At 64.4% G+C, this 18,344-nt stretch overlaps 5 protein-coding genes across 5 annotated transcripts in view; 1 reads left to right on the top strand and 4 right to left on the bottom strand.

Annotated features, from left to right (window-relative positions):
• Positions 1-37: 37 nt before the first annotated feature.
• LRRC26 (leucine rich repeat containing 26) lies at positions 38-2,110 on the bottom strand. Its single transcript, XM_004714477.2, has 2 exons — positions 883-2,110; positions 38-339 (listed from the first exon to the last, which is right to left on the bottom strand). The coding sequence occupies exons 1-2, from the start codon at positions 1,544-1,546 to the stop codon at positions 38-40; spliced, it is 966 nt and encodes a 321-aa protein (XP_004714534.2). The 5' UTR covers positions 1,547-2,110.
• Positions 2,111-2,119: 9 nt separating this feature from the next.
• Positions 2,120-3,160, bottom strand: TMEM210 (transmembrane protein 210). The gene is made up of 4 exons (XM_004714476.2): positions 3,076-3,160; positions 2,788-2,923; positions 2,626-2,664; positions 2,120-2,519 (listed from the first exon to the last, which is right to left on the bottom strand). The coding sequence occupies exons 1-4, from the start codon at positions 3,158-3,160 to the stop codon at positions 2,345-2,347; spliced, it is 435 nt and encodes a 144-aa protein (XP_004714533.1). The 3' UTR covers positions 2,120-2,344.
• A 2,176-nt stretch (positions 3,161-5,336) lies between these two features.
• On the bottom strand, positions 5,337-12,271 carry ANAPC2 (anaphase promoting complex subunit 2). The gene is made up of 13 exons (XM_004714427.3): positions 12,155-12,271; positions 11,246-11,868; positions 9,160-9,292; positions 8,432-8,606; positions 8,096-8,215; positions 7,828-7,945; positions 7,548-7,729; positions 6,947-7,088; positions 6,700-6,775; positions 6,383-6,586; positions 6,167-6,296; positions 5,819-6,054; positions 5,337-5,648 (listed from the first exon to the last, which is right to left on the bottom strand). Exons 1-13 carry the CDS (start codon positions 12,269-12,271, stop codon positions 5,436-5,438), a joined length of 2,469 nt encoding a protein of 822 aa, XP_004714484.1. The 3' UTR covers positions 5,337-5,435.
• A 221-nt stretch (positions 12,272-12,492) lies between these two features.
• SSNA1 (SS nuclear autoantigen 1) lies at positions 12,493-13,812 on the top strand. The gene is made up of 3 exons (XM_004714475.2): positions 12,493-12,579; positions 12,900-13,099; positions 13,316-13,812. Exons 1-3 carry the CDS (start codon positions 12,528-12,530, stop codon positions 13,421-13,423), a joined length of 360 nt encoding a protein of 119 aa, XP_004714532.1. The 5' UTR covers positions 12,493-12,527; the 3' UTR covers positions 13,424-13,812.
• A 656-nt stretch (positions 13,813-14,468) lies between these two features.
• TPRN (taperin) overlaps positions 14,469-18,344 on the bottom strand; it is a 9,756-nt gene continuing 5,880 nt past the window's right edge. Inside the window, exons 4-6 of the mRNA XM_030885308.2 lie at positions 15,196-15,400; positions 15,011-15,117; positions 14,469-14,907 (exon numbers count right to left, since the gene is read on the bottom strand). Coding sequence (XP_030741168.1) covers positions 14,845-14,907; positions 15,011-15,117; positions 15,196-15,400 — 375 coding nt within the window. The 3' untranslated portion in view covers positions 14,469-14,844. The remainder of the gene's footprint in view (positions 14,908-15,010; positions 15,118-15,195; positions 15,401-18,344) is intronic.

The raw sequence follows: 18,344 nt of genomic DNA, 5'->3' as shown, positions 1-18,344 counted from the left end.
GGGGATTGGTGCCGGGTGGGAGTGCCCCCAGACCAGCTCAGGCCTGGGCCGCCGCTGGGTTGCCGACGCCCGCCTGCGCCGGCGGGGTGCCCGGCTTGGGGTCTGGGGGTCTCCAGGGCAGGCGGCTGGCGGCGGCACGGCGGCGGCGATGGGCGCGACAGGCAGTAACCACGGAGCCCAACGCCAGGCAGGTGGCCAGACTGGCGAGGAAGGAGAACGGCCCGATCACGTAGATGACAGCCAGGTCGCGCAGCGTCGGCGACTGCGCGCAAGGATTGAAGGCAGACAGGGGGCTGATTGGCAAGCTCCTCTGAGCCTCGCAGACCAGGCCCTCGACCTCTGCGGGACAGACAGCCGAGTCAAACGTCAGGGAAGCCCTCATGCGGTGCAGTGCTTGGTTTCCCTCCCCCATACCTCACCGGTGCCCTCCAGGCTAGTCTGCTGATGCCCCTCACATCTCACCAACCACCCCCAGGTGCACTGGGCTCACGCACCCTCGCTGACCACGTGACCTCCTGACTCACCTAGCACTCTTCAGGCTCGAAGGGCACGCCCCAGCCTCACCTGGTGACCCCCTAGCACTTCCCCATACCTCACCTAGCACCCCTCAGATGCACTGGGATCACCAGGCGCACTGCCCAGGGTAACCTCTTTCCATACTTCACCTAGCACCTCTCAGGTTCCCAGGGCATCCTCTAGCGGCTTCACTTGGCAACACACACACACACACACACACACCCCACCCCCACCCTCCATGCCTCAATAAGCGCTTCTCAAAGGCTCATCAGGTTCCCACACCCACATCTCTCCTGGAAAACCACCTGCCCCCACTCATCTGGAAGCCCCACCCCAAGCTCACTCAGTGCCCCACCGTGAGCTCACCTGGACCACGGGGGTGCTGACTCAGCCAGGTGCAGAGCGAACGCTGCGCACAGCCGCAGGCTCCAGGGTTGCCGCGCAGATGCAGGGAACGAAGAGCCGGTAGGGTGGCCAGCAGGCCGGGTCCTAGGGTGTCCAGTGAGTTGTCCTCCAGGCTCAGCGTGCGCAGCAGCGGGAGCGTGCCCAAGGTTGCGGGTTCCAGGCGCACCAGGCGGTTGTTTGCCAGCGAGAGGTTGCGCAATGCGCGCAGCGGCGCGAAGGTCCCAGGCGCAAGCGCCTCCAGCTGGTTGGAGCCGAGGTCGAGCTGCTGCAACGTCCCTAGACCCCAGAAGGCGCGCGCGTGCACCGCGCGCAGCCCGTTCTCCTGCAGGTCCAGGCGCAGCAGAGCGCTCGCGCCTTGGAAGGCCCCTGGCGGTAGCGAGCGCACACGGTTGCGGTCCAGCAGCAGCGAGTGCAGGCGCCAGCTCAGGCCCGTGGGCACAGCGAGCAGTACGAGCGCCGAGCAGTTAGCCTGGTCGCTAGGCTGGCACGTACAGGACTCGGGGCAGACCGGGTCGCCAGGGGGCCTCAAGGAGGCGGTCGCGGGGCGCATCTGGGCCCAAGCCAGTGACAGTGACAACAGCAGCAGCAAGGGCAGTGGCTGCCAGAAAAAAGGCAGGCTGCCCATGAGGACAGCACCAGGCCAAGGAGGGGGCTCCACGAACTGAGCCCGTCCTGCAGCAGCTGTACCTTTCCTGGGCAGGAGCACTGGCAGTTCCTGCCCCAGAACTGGCACCTGCTGGGGTGGAGGCTGGGCACACAGCTAACAGAGGCGTGGCTAGTCACCTGCCTCAGAGTCCTGGGCTCCCTGGACTCTGGCCAGGCCACAGTGCTGAGACCACCCTGGGCATCAGCTGAGGCTGGAGAGCTGCCCAGCCTACTCACGCCCACGTACTCAGATGCCCCAGGACACCCTGCTCTTGTCCCTGACTCTGGTCTTACCCTGAAGGGGCTGAGCAAGGTGTCCCCACCCCCACAGCATGACCAAGCCCAGCACCCACAGCCTTCACCCCACCTCTGCCCAAGGAGTGGGAGAGCTCAGGAGGGCTGCCCAGTCCTCAAGGCTGCCACCATCAGTAGGAGCTTGGAGTGGGGGTGGGGGAAGGACCATGAGACACACCAGTGCCTGGGTCCCATATACCTGCCAAGGACACTCCCAGAACCTCCGGGGACCATGTGAGTAAGGACAGGGCCTGTCCAGCCACATCCAGCTGCCTCCTGGAGTGGCCACGCATCCTGGCTGGAGGTGGGCTGGGCTGGGCTCCTAACCACTCCAGGGGACACAGCGTCCTGAGGTGCAGAGGGACCACAGCAGGAGGTGGGGCACTTGAGTGATGAGGCCTGGCCCTTCCCCTCGGCCACAGGGAGGACAGCGCAGAACCACAAAATACTCTTTAATCCTCTCCCAGCAGCTTTGGGGCCGGCCTCAGTCCTGCTCAGGGGGCGGGGCAGGGATATCATCCAGAGGGTCCATGGGGTCGGTCCCGAGGCTCTGATCATCCAGCATGGCAGCCTCCAGCTCAGTGTCCATGAGGTGGGACTCCACACGCACTGTGCGCAGGGCCATGTGGTCCTCCTGGATCCCATAGTGACCCCCCAACCTGCCGGGACACCAGTGGTCAGGTGGCCAGGGGTCACTGGCAGATGCGCCTAGGCAACCCGATCCAGACACCACCAGGAGCCACTGCCCGGCCCAGGCCCACTCACCTGCTGTCCTCATGTCCAGGGGGACTTGGGTCAGAGTCACTGGGGGATAGAGAGGGCTGGTGAGTCCCAGGCTGTACTCAGGCCCTCACATCCCTCCCTCCTTGGGAACCAGAGGAGCCTCTTGGGCAGGAGGCACCGAGGCGGGGTAGCCAGGGCACGCACCACTTGGCCCGCATGATGCCCACCACCACGAAGACCAGGGCGCAGAAGCAGCTCGCGCTGATCCCGGCCAGCACTACGAGCAGGGCAATGAGGGCCTCTCGGCTGAGGCCGAGGCTGCACTCACAGTAGGTCACAGCTGCAGACAGATGTGGGCAGTGAGGTGGTCACTGATGGTGGGGGGAACCCCTAGGCCCTCCCCCAGCCCTGGTGGTCACTGCATGGGCCTCAGCGTAGCCTGCTCCTCCTGGGCGAGGATGGGGCCCTAGGGTTGGGGGAGGGAGGAGGCACCTGTGGCGGGCTTGAGGAAGAGGGACAGACATAACAAGCTGAGGGGGCTGCCTGCCAGGCAGGAGGGCTGGGGAGGCAGGGCCATGTCCAGCCCCCAGCCCCACGAACACCTGTGGGCAGAACTTTCCGGAAGGCGCTGACCTCACAGTGGGCGCTGTGAGGCAAAGTGGGTGGGGGCAGGGCCCAGGGTGCCTGGGTCACCTCCTGGAGTCTGGCAAGCAGCTTGGAATGAGGCAGGGCCCGGAGAGCCCACCTCTCAGCCGAGACTGAGGTTAGCGGAGGGCATCGCTGAGAAAAGGGGTAGGGTCACGCCGGGACCCTGGGGGTGGGGCTGAGGTCCACACCTCTGTCCTGCCCCAGAAGAGCGACTGCAGTGGGTTAGGGGCTTGTGGACCTGGAGGGGGGCCCCCAACCTGTGAAATCCAATGGGCCCCAGGCCTGTGTCCATGCAAGGCCCCACCTCCGGAACAGATCACCCCCAAGAGGTCCGGGAGCCGCCCAGCATACCAGCCACAGGCCTCCCTACCGGCAACCCTCCTTCCAGACAGGTGGCCCAGAGGTGGCTGCGGGTGCCGTCTGTCTGTCCGGGACTCCCTCCTGCTTAACAAACATGTCATTAAAGTTACATAAGAGTAACAGGCCTTCAGACGATCTGTGTCTCTGCCCTGAAGTCACCCACCCTGGGGTTCCACGCCCCATCCTGCCCATATGCCCACCCTCCCCCACCCCACCCTCGCCCAGCTCTTGCCAACCAGGAGAGGGGACACTAGCTTGAAAGGGACCTTGGCCACCTCCTGGAGTTTGTTGTTACTGGCCGGGATGCCAAGTCCCCTCCCTCACCACCTTGGGTTGTCCTGCCTACCCTCCCACCCCCGCAGCAGGGGCCCTCCTGCCCCAAACCTGCCGAGCAAACCAGAGGCCACAGGAAGGCACGCCCAGGCTCCGGAGGAGGCTGCCCGGCCTCCTGCCAAAGCAGCAGCCCCTCAGGCCACCAGGGTGGGGGCTCAGCCTGGGGACCCCACTGCTGACACAGGTGGCACCTCTGCCGCGGGCCCCAGCCTCAACCTGTGTGCTGGGACCTGAGGCAAGCCCTGGTTTGGAAGGTCACCTTTTGGGTTCATGTTTGAAAAGCAGGTCCACAGGGGCCTGGGGCAGGTGTGCCCAAGCTAGAGGCTGGCGCTGCCCCTTGCCAAGCCTGTTTGGCAGGTTTTGTCCTAAAGAGGACGGTGGGCACTCCGCCCAGGGATTGTGCTGGCCTCTGACTTGCAGGAAGGCTGGGGACAGGGGAGCCTGAGGAACAGAAAGGAGGCAGCGGCTTGCCAGGTTCCCCAATAGGGAGGGCACACAGTAGCCAGGGAGGCCCAGAGAGGAGCGAGGTGTTGCAGACCCAGTCCAGGGGTCACGGCCTCCCAGCTCCCTTCCCCCTAGTGGCCAGCCTGGCCTAGGCCCATGAGTATTGGGCTGAGCGTGCTTCTGTGGGAGCTGCCCACCTTTCTTGAAGGCACGTGTCTAGTGTGGCCCTTGTGAAGGCAAGACAGACACGAAGGCAAGATAGAAGGTGGACAGACACTGGGTCCTCTTGCTACCCAAGTTGGAGTCCTGGGCTCAGAATTGCGGCCTCACTGGAAGCCGCAGTGCCCCATCCCCTGCTGCCCGCTGGGCTCACAGGTGAGAACGAGGCCAGGGGCCCTGCAGGTAGCGAGCAGCCTAACAGTCCGGCGGCGCCTCCTGGTGTGCTCGGCCAGAACCACAGGCCAGGCCACCCGGCATGGAGGGGGAGTGACTACCAGGCATATCCTGCCCACTGGCCCTGCCCTCGGGTCTTAGGGGACATTGAGGAAGTCCTGCGTATGGATTCTTTCCCAAGGGTCCGCCCTGCTCTCTGCACCGCGGGGTTTTATGTGTTGCCACCCGGGTTGTGGCAGAGGCACCGTCCGTCCTCCCATCCCCTCGTGCAGGTAGGCAGTGTTGGCTGAACGAGGTTTGCAGACAGAGTAAGGGGTGCCTGGGATCCGGAAGAAATGTATGTTCCCAGCAGGTAAGCTGCCACCGTGTGAACCTCCATCTGGCCCAGGCTCAGGCTCTCCCCGTAGGATCCACATACGAGTTAATGCCTGTCACGGCCAGGGTGCCCGGGCCTGACCTGCCCCTCACCCCCATGCCTGCATCGCCCCTTCTCTGCCTGCACTGTGAGGGCTGCTCTCCAGGGCCCCAGTGCACCCTCCTTCCCAGGGCCCACCCCAGAAAGTCGCCAAGCCAGGGAGGGGGCAAGGAGCCAACAGGTTTTAATTTGTAGAGGCAGCGCCTACATGGGCGTGTGTGTGTGGATGCGGGGGTGCACAGGCGTGTGTAGACGGCTGTCAGCTGCAGTTCTTGGGCAGGCGGTAGACCCCGGCTGAGTAGATGAGCTGGTGGTCACGCACCTTCTTCTGCAGGTAGCCCTGGAGCTCCTGCAGGTCGATCTCGGCCAGCGCTGGGCCGGTCATCACGAACATGCGCAGCATGCTGTAGATGCGCTCCAGGGACAGGCTCTCCAGGTTGGTCAGCATGGCTTGGATGTAGGTCCAGAAGAGCTGGGCAGAGAAGCGAGAGACACGGGGTGTTGGCGCCACACTGCGGTAACCTCCCCTCTGACCTGAGGACCTCACCCCACAGACTACTGGTCCCTGGACCCTCCCGGTCCCCTGGGCCCTCCCTCCCCACCCTGCACACAGACTCCCCCACACCCTCCTGGCCCTCGCACCAGCAGCTCCTCCTCCTTCTGGTCAGCCTGGGAGGCCATGCCCGAGTCGCTCTCGTCATCACTGTCCATCAGCACCATGTTGTCGCGGTCCTGGGGCCGCTCTTCCTCGATGACGGAGAAGGTGCCAGGAGGCTCCTCCCGCAGCACGCCCTGCTGGAGCCACACCGCCATCCGCCGCCGCAGCAGTGCCGCCGGCATCTTCGCCGCCTTGCTCAGCTCCTCCAGGCTCCAGCTGGCTGGGTGCGGGCAGCAGGGACGCTGGGGCAGGTGGGCCAGGCCTGCCCCTCCTGGCTCCACTCCCCTCCAGCCCCAGCCCTGCTGGCCCAGCCTGGAGTGTTGGGGGCTCACCTCGGTCCTGGAAGTGCAGCAGGATCACAGCCTGCACAGGTGTCACAGCCACGGACAGCGTGCGGTCGGTCAGTTCCACGTCCATGGTCACCAGGCCCAGCGTGTGCTTCCAGCTGAGGGTCCGCATGGCCTGCGGGGGTCAGGGTCAGCCACACACCTGGCTGTGGGGCAGTCCCCCCCAACACACACAGCTGCCAGGCCAACCGCAGGCAGTACCTTCAGCTTCTCGTACTTCTTGCAGTAGACGTCCAGGGCCTCCTGGATGTCCTCGGGGACCTCCAGCTTCTCATCCTTGAAAGGCGGCCAGAACTCGCTGGACAGGATGACCGCGTAGACCCCGAAGGGGGGCTGCTGCTCGGCGGGACGCTTCTCATCCTCCTCGCGGATGTTGGCGTTGATGCGTCGGGAGTCGGCCATGTCCTGAGGGCACACACAGGGCGGGCACATCACCAGGGGCTGGACCAGGAAGGGCCCAGAGGCAGAGCTGGGGCGGGGGCAGGCCGGGTTGGGGGGTGCTGCGGGGTGGCCCTCACCTTCAGCATGACCTCGCAGAAGTGCATGGGTGCCTCTCCAAAGCGCAGCTTCAGCAGCTCCACGTTCCGGATCTCCCTGGAAGGGGCAGCCTCTCTGGGGTGAGGACGCCCGCTGGTTCAGGCCCTACACCCACCTCCCCACCTACAGCCTCGGCCAGCCTCCCACCAGCTTAGCCTGGCCATGCTGGGCCTCTGTGGCTCACGGGTGGGGGTCTGGCTGAGGCTGAGGCCAGCGGCGGCCGCTCACCGCTCAGGGCTGAAGCTGAACTGGTGCAGGAGCCGGTCGGCCAGCAGGGAGCGGTACTCGTTGATGAAGAGGTCCTTGCTGCCGTAGATGCTGACCAGCAGACTGATGATGTCCGAGGAGCGCCGCCGTGAGCTCGACTTTCCTGGGGTCACAACACAACACTGACCCTCCGTGCCACCTGCCCGCACCTTGCTGTGGCCAGGACCCAGCCTGCTCACAGGGCGCTCCCAACCACAGGGTCCTTTTTTGGGGGTGACCTTTCAGTGACTCCATTTGGGCAGGTGCAGGCCATTCAGAAGCCAACCCCTGCACCCAAGCAGCTGTCTGCAAACGCCCAGTGCCCACCCAGCAAGCCTCTCCCGACAGTGAACAAACATGGTGGTGCCACTCTGAGCACCTGCGGTCGGGGCTGGCCCAGTACATGGCAATGCAGCCCACACAGCCCCATCCCACAGCACAGCTCCCAACACAGCCCATAGCCCCCAACCCCCACCCCACCCCACAGCACAGCCCCCAGCTCCACAGGCTCCCAGTCCCCAGCGTCACAGCCCCCAGCTCCCAGGGCCATGCCAGCTGGTAGAGGGGTGGGTGGTGAGCGGACCTGGGTCAGCATCCACGGGGTCAGGGACCCAGTCCTCAGGCTCCCCGGAGTCATCCTCACTGTCCTGGCCAGTCTCTAGGCTCGTGGGGTCCGTCTTGGACAGCTCGACGGCTAGGTCCCCAGTGCCGTCAGAGTCCCCAGTGAGCCCAGCCACAATCTGCCGCACTGTGTCCTCCCGCGTCCTGCAGGGTGAGCATGTGCACAACTCAAGCCCAGGGGCTGCCCGCTGCCAAGTCGGCACACAAGGGAGGCTGGGGTCCGGGTCCCAGGGGCAGCTCACCTGAGGTAGCGGCGCACGGGCTCACAGGCCACCTCCAGGAGGACCATGGAGGGGTCCAGCACACGCAGCGCCTTGATGGCCGAGATGTAGAGCGTGATGATGTCGCACGTGTTCACACCTGAGGCAACAGGGGCGCTCACAGCCAGACAGCCACACCTGCCAGTCCCGGGGCAGCAGTCCTGGCTCACAGGAGGTTCTTAAGGCCACGCCCCCCATGCTGTCAGTGCTTCGGGGCAGGGCAGAGCAGAGCCATGGTTGGGGACAGCACCTGGGTGCAGGAGCCGCGTCTCCAGGGCTGCTCTGAGCGAGTCAAGCAGCTGCTGCCTCTGGTTGGTCCTCTCCAGGCAGTACCTGAGGTCCTCCACTGCCGGCCGGGAGTCTGGGAAGTCTGCAAGCAGGGCATCCCCATGGCGGACACGGGACACCATATGTGGGCAAGGGGCCACCAAGCTTTGCTGAGCAGCCTCCCACAAGCCCAACCGCTCCTAGACAGACAAGGAGACCCGATACAGGTGGACGAGGACTGGGGAGGTGGCAGTGGGTAGAGGAGGCCTCAGGCAGGCAGGCAGGGAGGAAGGGAGGGAGGGAGGCAGGGCAGGCGGACCTCGGACGATGCTGAAGAGCTCCTCCACCCGCAAGCCGGCGTAAGTGCGGTAGAAGAACCTCTGTAGGTGGCACCGCCAGCGGCGCAGCGTGGTGCTGGCCTCAGGGGGCGTGGGCCTCGCAGGGCCCTCCTGCAGGAACACCTTGCCGAGCCAGCCAACCATCCTCTCGATCCACTGTGGGGTGGGCACAGGCATGGGCCTGGGGCTCAGGGAGCACGTCCCTCCACCCCGGGTGTCTGCTCCAAAGTGGAACCGCAGGGGGGATGCCGGGAAGTCCCACCCTGCCAGCACCCGGGGCCAGCTCATCATGCCCACACAGGACCACTTTGACTTCTCTCATGCTCACCTTTGTTCTCGGGGGCGGGGGGATGGGCCCTTGGCAATGGCAGGTGGAATTGGGGGATGGGGAAATAGTCCCAGCTGTTCGCTCGCTCCAGACCAGCCCCACAAGCCCACCTTGCCAGACGCTGCCCTTCCGTTCCCTCACCCAAACTCTTCTCTTCTGTTGTGCTGGCTCCAGGGATCAATGTCTGGGGGGGGCCCTGGAGCCCACACTCAGGGCAGGCAGCAAAAAGAGGGGGAGCTGCCCGTCCCTGTCTGGAGGGTCAGGCCACACTGCTGCTTAGCCACTCTTGGGCTCCCAGCCCACTGAAGCCTGGTGCGCTGGGAGAAGGGGCAGGGATCCTGTAGGGCCTGGGGGGCAGAGCCCGGGGCAGGGCCCTCTCACCTTGTGGAACTCCCGCAGGAAGGAGCGTTCATACTCCCCGCGGCAGCGGTCCTCCATCCTCTCGCGGGTCACCTGGTGCAGCGTGGTGGTCACAGCCTCGGCACACACTCGCTCCAGCAGACTGAGCCTGTGTCTGGGTGGCAAGCACACGGAGCGTGACAGAGCGCCCCGGCCGGGACCAGGGCACACCTCCCTCTCAGCCCTCCTGGCGCAGCCGTGCCTGAGGCCCCATGGGAAGGCTGCTGAGGCCGCGCCGGGCAAGGTGCCACTGGGCCGTCCAGAAGTGTGATGGCCAGCAGAGACCCACAGCCCACCTCCCTGTCCTAACTCAGAGGAAGCAACTACATGCGTGTTGCCGTGACCCTGCAGATGGCTCTGGGCTGAGGGCAGAGAAACCCAGGAAGAGCCTGACTGGTGCTCTGTTGGCTTTGCCATGACATTCCACTGTGTGGATCCCAACAAACTACTGGGAGCCTTGAGGAGAAGGGGAATTCCAGAACACTTCATTGGGCTCACGTGGGACCTGTACAGGGATCAAGAGGCAGCTGTGCACACAGAACAAGGGAACACTCCATGATTTGAGAACCAAGAGATGTGTGTGTCAGGGTCATATTTGCCGACCATACTTATTCACGCTACTTTGTGTGCTGAGCAGATAACCTGAGAAGGTGGACTACGTGAAGACGAACATGGCACCAGGGTGAGAAGGAGGTTTGTTAACGGCCTGTGATGTGCAGGTGACACAGCCGCGCTTGCTGAAGCGAAGAGGACTTAAAGCAGTTGCTGATGAAGATCGAGGACGGCAGCCTTCAGTGTGCATCACAACATCCTCACAACTGGGTCGACAGGTAGCATCATGATAAATGGGAATAGGGTTGAAGTTGTCAAGGATTTTGCCTTATTTGGGCCGGCAATCAATACTCGTGGAAGCAGCGGTCAGGAAGCCAAAAGATGTACTGTGTGGGTAACCCTGCTGCACGAGACCTCATTCACATTTTGAAGAGTCAGGTACGGCTTTGAAGGTCACGGTGCCCTGGGCCCAGACCATGGTCTTTTCACAGCTGCCTCATCTGCATGCAGAGCTTAAGCAATGAATAGGGCAGACTGAACACAAGGGACACATTTGAGTCTGGGTGCTGGCGGAGAATACTGAAAGTACCAGGAGCAAACAAATCTTCCTCAAAACTACAACCACAGTGATCCTTAGAAGCAAAGACAGCAGCCGTTGTCTCACACTTTGGACATGTCAGGCGAGACCAGTCCCTGGAGAAGGGAAAGTGGAGGGGCAGCAAAAGAATAACTCCCTCAAGGAGATGGACTGACAGAGCAGCTGCAGCAACTGCAATCAGAACCACTGTGAGGATGGTGTGGGGCTGAGCAGTGTCTCCTCCTGCTGTGCACAGGGTCACCGTGAACCATAGCAACCAGCAACACCCCCACCACGGAAACACAGGAGCCACCACAATGCCTCCGGCTCAAACCTAGTCTAGGGAGACAGACTTAGGAGCAGGGGCCAGGCCACCTTCAATTGGGACGCACCCAGCAGAGTGCCTGGGGACCTGCGGGATGCAGGGGGCAGTGGGACTCCTCAGACAGCCGCATCTCGGGCTCCTGCTCACCAGACCCTCTGGGACCTGGAGGGAGGGCTCGCCCAGTAGTGCCTGGCTACTGCTAACAGCAGCTCCCTCCAGAGAATGGAGGACATCTGCCTGCTCACCTGACTGCTGGGCTGGCCAGCCTCCCTGTGACATAGTGCAGAGAGGAAATGGTGACACCTGTCCACAGCCCACCACCTCCCACAGGGGCCGTGGCAGTCCTTCCCAGGCAGGGATGGTCTGCAAGTCTGGGATCGACAAAGAAAACTGCTGGGGTCACCTGGCTGGAGGCCTCTCCTTGTGTCAGTGCATCAAACTCAGGGTGAGGGTGAAAGATACACCTGGAGGTCCCTGTCCTCAGGGATGTCCCTGGCTCTTGGGACAGAGAACATGGGGACCCCATCTCTGGCCCTGGCCAGCTCACCAGCTCTGTCCTCAGACCCCAGGGTGCCACCCTGAGGAGCTGCAGCAGGGCTCGCTGGAGTACTCACAGGACCTGGCTGAGCTGCTGGAACTGCTCCAGGGCCTGGCGGCACCAGCACTGCTGCTTGTCGCTGCCACATCCAGCGCACAGCGGGCTCTGCAGGAGCCGGTAGTAACGACGGCGGGCATACCGGCTGTCCAACTCCCCCTCCAGTTCTGGGTCTGTGCCCCCATCCCCCTTCCTCTTGCTCTGCATGTACACTCTCAGGAAGCGTCCATAGAGGCGCTGAACCATCTCCTGGAAGGCCCGGGGCGTGGAAAAGAACAGGACGCCCCGCAACATGGTGTGGACTTTTTCCCGCAGCCCCTGGGCGCCAGTGCCCATCAGCAGGCCCAGGCGAGTCCATTTCTCCAGGAGCTCCAAGCTGCGCAGATAGGGATCCAGGCGACTCTCCAGCAGGCCGAATGCGTCCAGGAGCAGCAGGAGACACTGGGGTTCATCTGCAGCGTTCTTGCGCTGGGAGATGGCATTCCAAAACTCGGGGGAGATGTTGGCCTGCAAGTCGTTCTGCAGCACCTCCACAAACCACTCCTCCAGGACCGAGTGCAGACCGTGGCCCTGCAGAACCTCCACGGCCGCCCGGAGCTCTTCCTCCTTCGCCTGCACCCCGCCGCTGGTCCGAGAGGCCGCCTGCAGTGCATACTACCGTGAGCAAAGGGAAGGGGACACATGCGGGGAAGGTATGGAGGGGGAGGGGGGGAGCGGGAAAGGGCAGGGGAGAAGCTGCGGTGACCCCGCTGCTGCTCGTCTGAGGCACTTGGATTTGCGGTCGACACTAGGGGAGGGCTGGCAGGAGAGCCGACAGCGGCTGGGCTGTGGAGAGGAGGGAGCGCAGAGGCGGGCGGAGGGCGGAAGTGGACGTCCCCAAGCGACCCCGAACGAGCGAGCGGGCCCCCCAGTCTCTCCTGGGCCTCACCAGCCCCAGCGCTGCCGGCGGCACCAGCCCGGTGCTCACGGTGCTCCAGGCCACCAACAGCTCCCGCCCCGGCGCGGGGTCGCAGTCGCCTTCCGTCCCTCCTGCCTCCGCCGCCATCTGGAGCCCGCGGCGGCCAGGTCGGCCCAGCCCAACGCGGCCCGATGACGTACCAGCCGAGCGCAGCGCGCTTCGACGAAGCAGTGCCCGGGCGCGGCGCGGCGGGATGACGTAAGAGGCACGCGGTGATGACGTCGTCGGCCGGCGCGCGTCATCGCAGGGCGCCGGCGGCCGCGGCGGTTGGTGGGGCTGGGACCCCGCGTGGTGGCAGCAGCGACGGCGGCGGCGGCAGCAGCGGCACAGACGTCGGGCGACGATGAGCCAGCAGGGAGCGGCGCTGCAGAACTACAACAACGAACTGGTCAAGTGTAAGCAGCTCCCCGCGCGGCGGTGCCGAAGACGCCGTTAGGAGGACCGGGCGGTGCGCGCGGCCGCGGGCAGGCTCCGTCCCGAGTCCCTACGTGCGTCTGCCGGGCCCGGAGTAGGCACGGCCTCACATCGGGACCCACCTGTTGTCCGAGGGCGCGGACGCGGGGCGGGGCGCGGTGCCCGGTGCCCAGAGAGCGCTAACCGTCTCCGGGACCCAGCGCGGTTGCTCCGTGCACCCTTCTGCCCAGAGAGGCGGGGCTTGGGGCCAACTTGGCGGGAAGATGGCCCAGCGGGGACCCGCTCTCCCTCCTGTGCCCAGGCATCGAGGAACTGTGCCAGAAGCGGGAGGAGCTGTGCCGCCAGATCCAGCAGGAGGAGGATGAGAAGCAGCGGCTGCAGAACGAGGTGAGGCAGCTGACGGAGAAGCTGGCCCGTGTCAATGAGAACCTGGCCCGCAAGATCGCCTCTCGCAACGAGTTTGACCGCACCATCGCAGAGACAGAGGCGGCTTACCTCAAGGTGGGGCTCGGGCTACCCGCCGTCTGGGGGCTTCACAGAACAGACGTTTTTGCTCCCCTCCACTGGGCAGGGTGGCTGAGCCCCACACCAGTGCATGCATGTGTGTAAAGGGGCAGAGGTACCTGTAGACCCAACTACCTGATCCCCTCCCCTCTACCCTGCCCCGCCCCACCCCAAGAGGGATGCCCTAATGCCCAGCTATTTCCTTTGCCCCAGATCTTGGAAAGTTCCCAGACTCTGCTTAGTGTGCTGAAGAGAGAGGCTGGAAACTTGACCAAGGCCACCGCCTCAGAGCAGAAGGCCACCGGGGGCAAGGATGGCTGATGAGGCCATGGATGGGACAGGGGCCTGCTCCCCCACCCTCTGGGCCAGGCAACATGGCCCCAGAAACCTGTTAATAAAGTGCCCTCATTTTCTGTGGTGGCAGCTGCCTTCTCTCTCAGCCTCTAGGACCAAAGGGCAGCTGCTGCCTCTCAGCCCTGGATGAGAAGAGGGCAGCTCCCTGGTGGGGTCTCCCTAGGTGGGGGCCAGGCTCTCAGGGGCCCTGGGCTGCTGGGAGGCCCTGGCTCCTGCCTCACTCAGCACCTTAGTCCTTCCTCGGCCAGCAGGGCCAAGCCGAGAGGGAGTGGTTGGCCCTGCATCACCGCAGAGCTGAACTTCAGAGCATCCGGCCCGGCCCCGTGACTGGGAATAAAGGCTTTCTTGTAAAAGAATTGTGCTGGCCTGTGCCTGTGTCCAGCTCACAGGGCTGCCTGCCATCCCCAAGCCAGCCTCAAGGTGCTGCCTGGCCATGAGGGCAGAGCAGGTAGAAAGGCCCTAAAGTGGTTTTCTTGACCGGAAACCCAGTGTCTTTTAAGGGCTGGAGGGTGAGGATGCCCAGAGCCCCTCTTGTTGCTTCCTGCATAGCTGGGCCCACCCTCTGGCACAATTCTTCTTGTTCCCTAGGGGGTGTGACCCCCTACCCCCACCCCAACTCCCCGGGAGGGAAACAGACACCTGAACCCACTGGCCAAACAGTGTCTGGGCCACCAGCTCTCCAGTGGGGTACAGCTGGGGAGTCCACTCACCCATCACCTCTCACCCTTGGGTCCTCCTGCTGGCACTGGCACCTACCCTGGCATGCAGATAAATCCACCACCCTCAGCCCTGGTCTGCCCAGCACAGCCCTGTGGGTCCAGCTCAGAATGCAGGCCCAGGGCATCCTCCCAGACTGCTGCCAGCTCTGGTGTGGTGGCACACCAGTTGTTCCCAGCACTCGGGAGAGAGGCAGTACAGGGCAAGATGGCGGGGCACCTCTGGCTCGAGCTGCATGGATACCCACCTGTGAGCCTCCCCCGACACCCCGCCCCCATGAGCAGACCATCCAGAGTGTGTCATCAGTGCTATTTATTGAGTTGGCTCCTGCCAGGGGCTTCCTGTCTGCTCAAGGGGTCGTGGGTGCTGGCTGGGCTGGGAGGCCCACCATGGGCCACTGGGCAGGGCAGGGGCAACCTGGGCCAGAGTCCACTCGGGGCCACTGTCCAGCAGCACCCCTGTGGAGCCTGTTCACGGTGGAAGGGGCCCACACAGACCCAAGAGCTGTTGAGTCCCAGCACAGTTCCTGAGCACATGGCTGCTCTGGCAGTCGGTGAGGCTGGGGGGTGGGGGTGGGTAGCCTGGCAAGGGGTAGGGACACAGTGAGGGCAGGCCCTGGGGACAACCCAGTGCCACCTCCAAGCAGGACTCCAGCTGCCGTCCAAGCAGGGTCAGAAGTAGAGGGCTGGCTCGCTGCGGAAGTCAGAGAGGTCACTCTGGCCAGCAGGGGTGAGCTGAGGGGGACAGCAGAGGTGACTGGAGTTGGTCTACCTGGAAGGCACCCTCCCCGGCCACTCGCAGGCCCTGCCCCCACAGCCCCTAAGGGGGCCAGCTCACCATGACTTCCTTCAGGAAGGGCTCCACCTCCCGAGGTGCAGGCTCTGCTGTCTGCTCCTGCCACTTGCTGAAGGCCACTGCGTGCTTTGGAGTGTAACTGGACAGAGCTGCAGTGGAATGGGGCCATGAGGGCCTGGGGGGCCCAGCTCGTCTAACAGTAGCTGTGCACCTAAGCAGACTCTCACCTGAGCTGCTGTCGGGCCCCTCGCTGTGCACCAAAGTGGCCCTGGGCAGGAAGAGAGTGAAAGCCGCTGCCCCAGCCGCACCCTCCGAGCCCGAGCCCTCGGAGTCTGCCTCCTCCTCCTCCAGCCCCTCCGCCCGCAGCAGGGAGCTCTCCGAGGGGTACTCGAAAGTGGTCTGCAGGCTCTTGTCGTTGAAGGAGATCTTCATCTGAGGACAGAGACCTCTGTTAGCAGTCCCTCTATGGGCTTCTGATGTCAGGGCCAGTCATCAGAACCCAACAGTCCACTCTGTCCAAGAGAAAGCCCCTCCAGCGAGCCAAAAGCCTGGCCACTCCCACCTGCTCACCAGCCATTCCAAACCCTGGGCAGCCTGGCTGCCTCACCCCCCATCATGAGGCACCCCCCCCCTTCCCAATGGGACTGTGGAGCCAGCCCCATCCAGATCTGTAGCTCAGGGCAAGAGGTCCAGAAGCTGCTCCTGGCGGAGCCCTACCCCCTCACAAAACCTCCACCACATTGGGGACTCCACCACCCCCTCTCCCGGGCTCCCAGCAGCCCTAGCTGTTGGCTGAGGCCCTCCTAAGGCCGAGTTCATGTCCAAGCTTGCTGGGCACCTGGACAAGCCTGCCTGCCCAGCTGAGCAGGGCCACCGAGGCAAGCAAGGGCCTGGTACTCTTGTGGCCCAAGAGATGCTCGTGCCAGCCCTGGGAGGGTGCCCTGACAGCCAGCCCATAGTTCGCTGAGCTGCTCCTCACCAGCCTCAGCAGAGGGGGACAGATGCTAGCAGAAGGCTCAGGCCACCAAGGCAGTAGGACTTGTCCCCTATTCCCAGTCTGAGGGGAGTGTGGGAGCAAGCATCAGAGCACACCAGACACCAGAGCCTCCTGGCCTGGGGGCTCAGCCCCCCACACACACCAAAGCCTCCTGGCCTGGGGGCTCAGATCCCCTCCCCTCAAGAGCGCCCAGGCCTGCTTGGTGGGTCCGGCTTGGCCGGCTAGTCGGTAATGAATACACCGCAGGCCCGCCCGCCCGCTCACCTGCAGCAGATGGGAGCGGCCCCGCTGGAGTTCGAAATATTAAACTCCACCTGGGCACAGGACACCACCGCCAGCTCAAATTCCTCTCCTCCTCCGGAAGGACCCACCCCCAGGCAGGAGCCGTGGCAGGAGGGACCCTCCAGAGCATGGAGCTCTATCTGGAGGCAAGAAGCAGCTGGGGGGCCCTGTCAGGCCTGGGGAGACACAAGGCTAGCCAGCAGCAGAGTCCCCTCCCCCATGGTCATGGGCTTGGCCCAGAAAGGAGTGCAGGCTGTCAGTCACAGGTGCCCATGCAGTGCCCAACTCCACACAGCCAGGTCCCCTGTGTTCCCAACCACCCAGCATAGCACAGCACAGGGCAACCCAGGCCCCACCCTGCCCTACCCGCCAGCCCACCAAGAGCGTTCCCTCTGGCCAGTTGAGGCCCCAGCATGCATCCCAGAGGGGATGGGGTCCTGGGTCCCTGAACACCCCTCAGATGTGGGGCTCTCCTCCCTCCTAGGCACTGTGCCCTGTGACTCCAAGAAGCCGAGCTGTGTCCACCCCCCCTGCCGGCCGAGGAGTCTGTGAGAGGCCGGGTGCTAGTCCCTGAGTGGATTATTATGCTGCTGTGCACGTGACCCGCCCACAGGGCCAGCTGAAGGGGCTGGGCACATGGCCCGAGACTGACACAGCCTGGCAGAGCAGGATTGGGGGGCCAGGTCACTCCCACCCAGGCTCCAAGCCCCAGCCTGTGGGCCCCAAGTCTCCCAGCCTGAGCTCTCCCCTGCTGGGGCCGGTCAGTAGGTCACAGGACAGCCGTGACTCAGACAGCTGGGCGGGCCTGGGCAGGAGGGTGCGGCTGGGCCTGGCCCTTCTTGCACCTGCCAGCAGGGACTTTGCCCACTGCTCTGGCTGGCGGGGGTGGGGTGGGGGTGGGAGGGTGCACACTGAGCCCCCAGTCTAGCCATGTCAGCCCACAGGGGGCCCCCTGCTGGGGACACCCATCATGACTTTCCACTGCTCTGAGCTGTGGGTGGGGCGCCAGCCTCCTCCCCAACCCCACCTGCAGTAGCTGGCCACCTGGTTCCTTTCACCTTCCTCGTGGCTGCTGCCTGTGCCACACACAGCCCCTGCCAGGTCAGAGCCCCAGCTCCGGGACTTGGGGGATTGGCATGCTGGCTGGGCTCCAGAGAGACCAGGAGGGACCCTGCAGGAGGAGCTGGAAGATGGGGGCTCCAGCCCCAGGCCCTCAGCCAGATGGGGCACCATGGTCCAAGCCCCTAGAGGTGGCTGCCTGGGCAGGGACTGAGGCTTCAGGAAGGGTACATCAGCAGGAAGAACTTAGGGGAGGGTGGCACCTGGGCGCCCAGAGTGGGCCTGGGAGGGTTTAAAGGTCAGCAGTCAGGCTGAGAGCCCAGACCAGGAAGGGCACTGGGCTGTGGGGGGCATACCGTGGTGATGCCCTGTGGGTAGGAACAGGGCTCCGCAGGGGAAGAAGGGCAGGCATTGAGGGAATCGAGGGTCTCTCAGGGCAGTGAGCAGTGACCCCCAGCCTCATCCCAGAGGCCTCCAAGCTCACGGGATGCAGGGAGGGGCTGGGCTCCTCTCAGCGCAGGGCTCTCCATGGCACAGCCCCTGCCACTGAGAACTGCTATCACCCACCTTTGAAAAGGCAGGGATCCGCCAGCCCCAAAGACCCCCATCTGAGACCCTCTGGGGGAGGGAGCGGGAAGGATATCATGGCCAGGGAGGGCAGCTTGGGCCCTGGGACTGTGCAGCCCAAGAGAAGGCATGCGGGAAGGGCCTGCTGTGACCCCACTTGCCCAGTGCTCACTCAAGCTCCATGGCCCACGGGCAGGGTACTCAGGAGAGAGGCATACGTACTGAGCCGGCCCTGCCCCATGCCACATCCACTCCAAATGGGCCCATGTGCTGCTCCACGCCACCAGGCAGCACTGCCCCTGCCCCTGCGCCAGGCCAGGCCCTGCTGGGCCAGGTGGGGCTTCCCCAGGCAGGAAGGCAGACCAAGCTCCCTGACAGTCATGGACTCCAGCCCCAGGCTGGCACAGAGACCACTCCCGTGCATCCACCTGGACCCCAGCCCCAGGCTGGCACAGAGACCAGTACCGGGCA

The sequence above is a fragment of the Echinops telfairi genome, unplaced genomic scaffold (assembly GCF_000313985.2).
Source record: "Echinops telfairi isolate 266 unplaced genomic scaffold, ASM31398v2 ScPeMD7_25;HRSCAF=90, whole genome shotgun sequence".
Lineage (NCBI taxonomy): Eukaryota > Metazoa > Chordata > Mammalia > Afrosoricida > Tenrecidae > Echinops > Echinops telfairi.
This window is presented reverse-complemented; position numbering and strand designations above follow the sequence as displayed.

Excerpts from the sequence above, each read along its gene's own strand:
- SSNA1 (XM_004714475.2), top strand. The coding sequence starts at position 12,528 with ATGAGCCAGCAGGGAGCGGCGCTGCAGAACTACAACAACGAACTGGTC. Across the intron at positions 12,580-12,899 it reads CAACAACGAACTGGTCAAGT|GCATCGAGGAACTGTGCCAG; the intron begins GTAAGCAGCTCC and ends TCCTGTGCCCAG. Across the intron at positions 13,100-13,315 it reads CAGAGGCGGCTTACCTCAAG|ATCTTGGAAAGTTCCCAGAC; the intron begins GTGGGGCTCGGG and ends CCTTTGCCCCAG.
- TMEM210 (XM_004714476.2), bottom strand. The coding sequence starts at position 3,160 with ATGGCCCTGCCTCCCCAGCCCTCCTGCCTGGCAGGCAGCCCCCTCAGC. Across the intron at positions 2,665-2,787 it reads GGCATCATGCGGGCCAAGTG|TGACTCTGACCCAAGTCCCC; the intron begins GTGCGTGCCCTG and ends TCTATCCCCCAG. Across the intron at positions 2,520-2,625 it reads CCTGGACATGAGGACAGCAG|GTTGGGGGGTCACTATGGGA; the intron begins GTGAGTGGGCCT and ends GTGTCCCGGCAG.
- LRRC26 (XM_004714477.2), bottom strand. The coding sequence starts at position 1,546 with ATGGGCAGCCTGCCTTTTTTCTGGCAGCCACTGCCCTTGCTGCTGCTG. Across the intron at positions 340-882 it reads TCAGCACCCCCGTGGTCCAG|AGGTCGAGGGCCTGGTCTGC; the intron begins GTGAGCTCACGG and ends TCTGTCCCGCAG.
- ANAPC2 (XM_004714427.3), bottom strand. The coding sequence starts at position 12,271 with ATGGCGGCGGAGGCAGGAGGGACGGAAGGCGACTGCGACCCCGCGCCG. Across the intron at positions 7,946-8,095 it reads GACGCGGCTCCTGCACCCAG|GTGTGAACACGTGCGACATC; the intron begins GTGCTGTCCCCA and ends CTGTTGCCTCAG. Across the intron at positions 6,055-6,166 it reads GCTGCACTTCCAGGACCGAG|CCAGCTGGAGCCTGGAGGAG; the intron begins GTGAGCCCCCAA and ends GCCCGCACCCAG.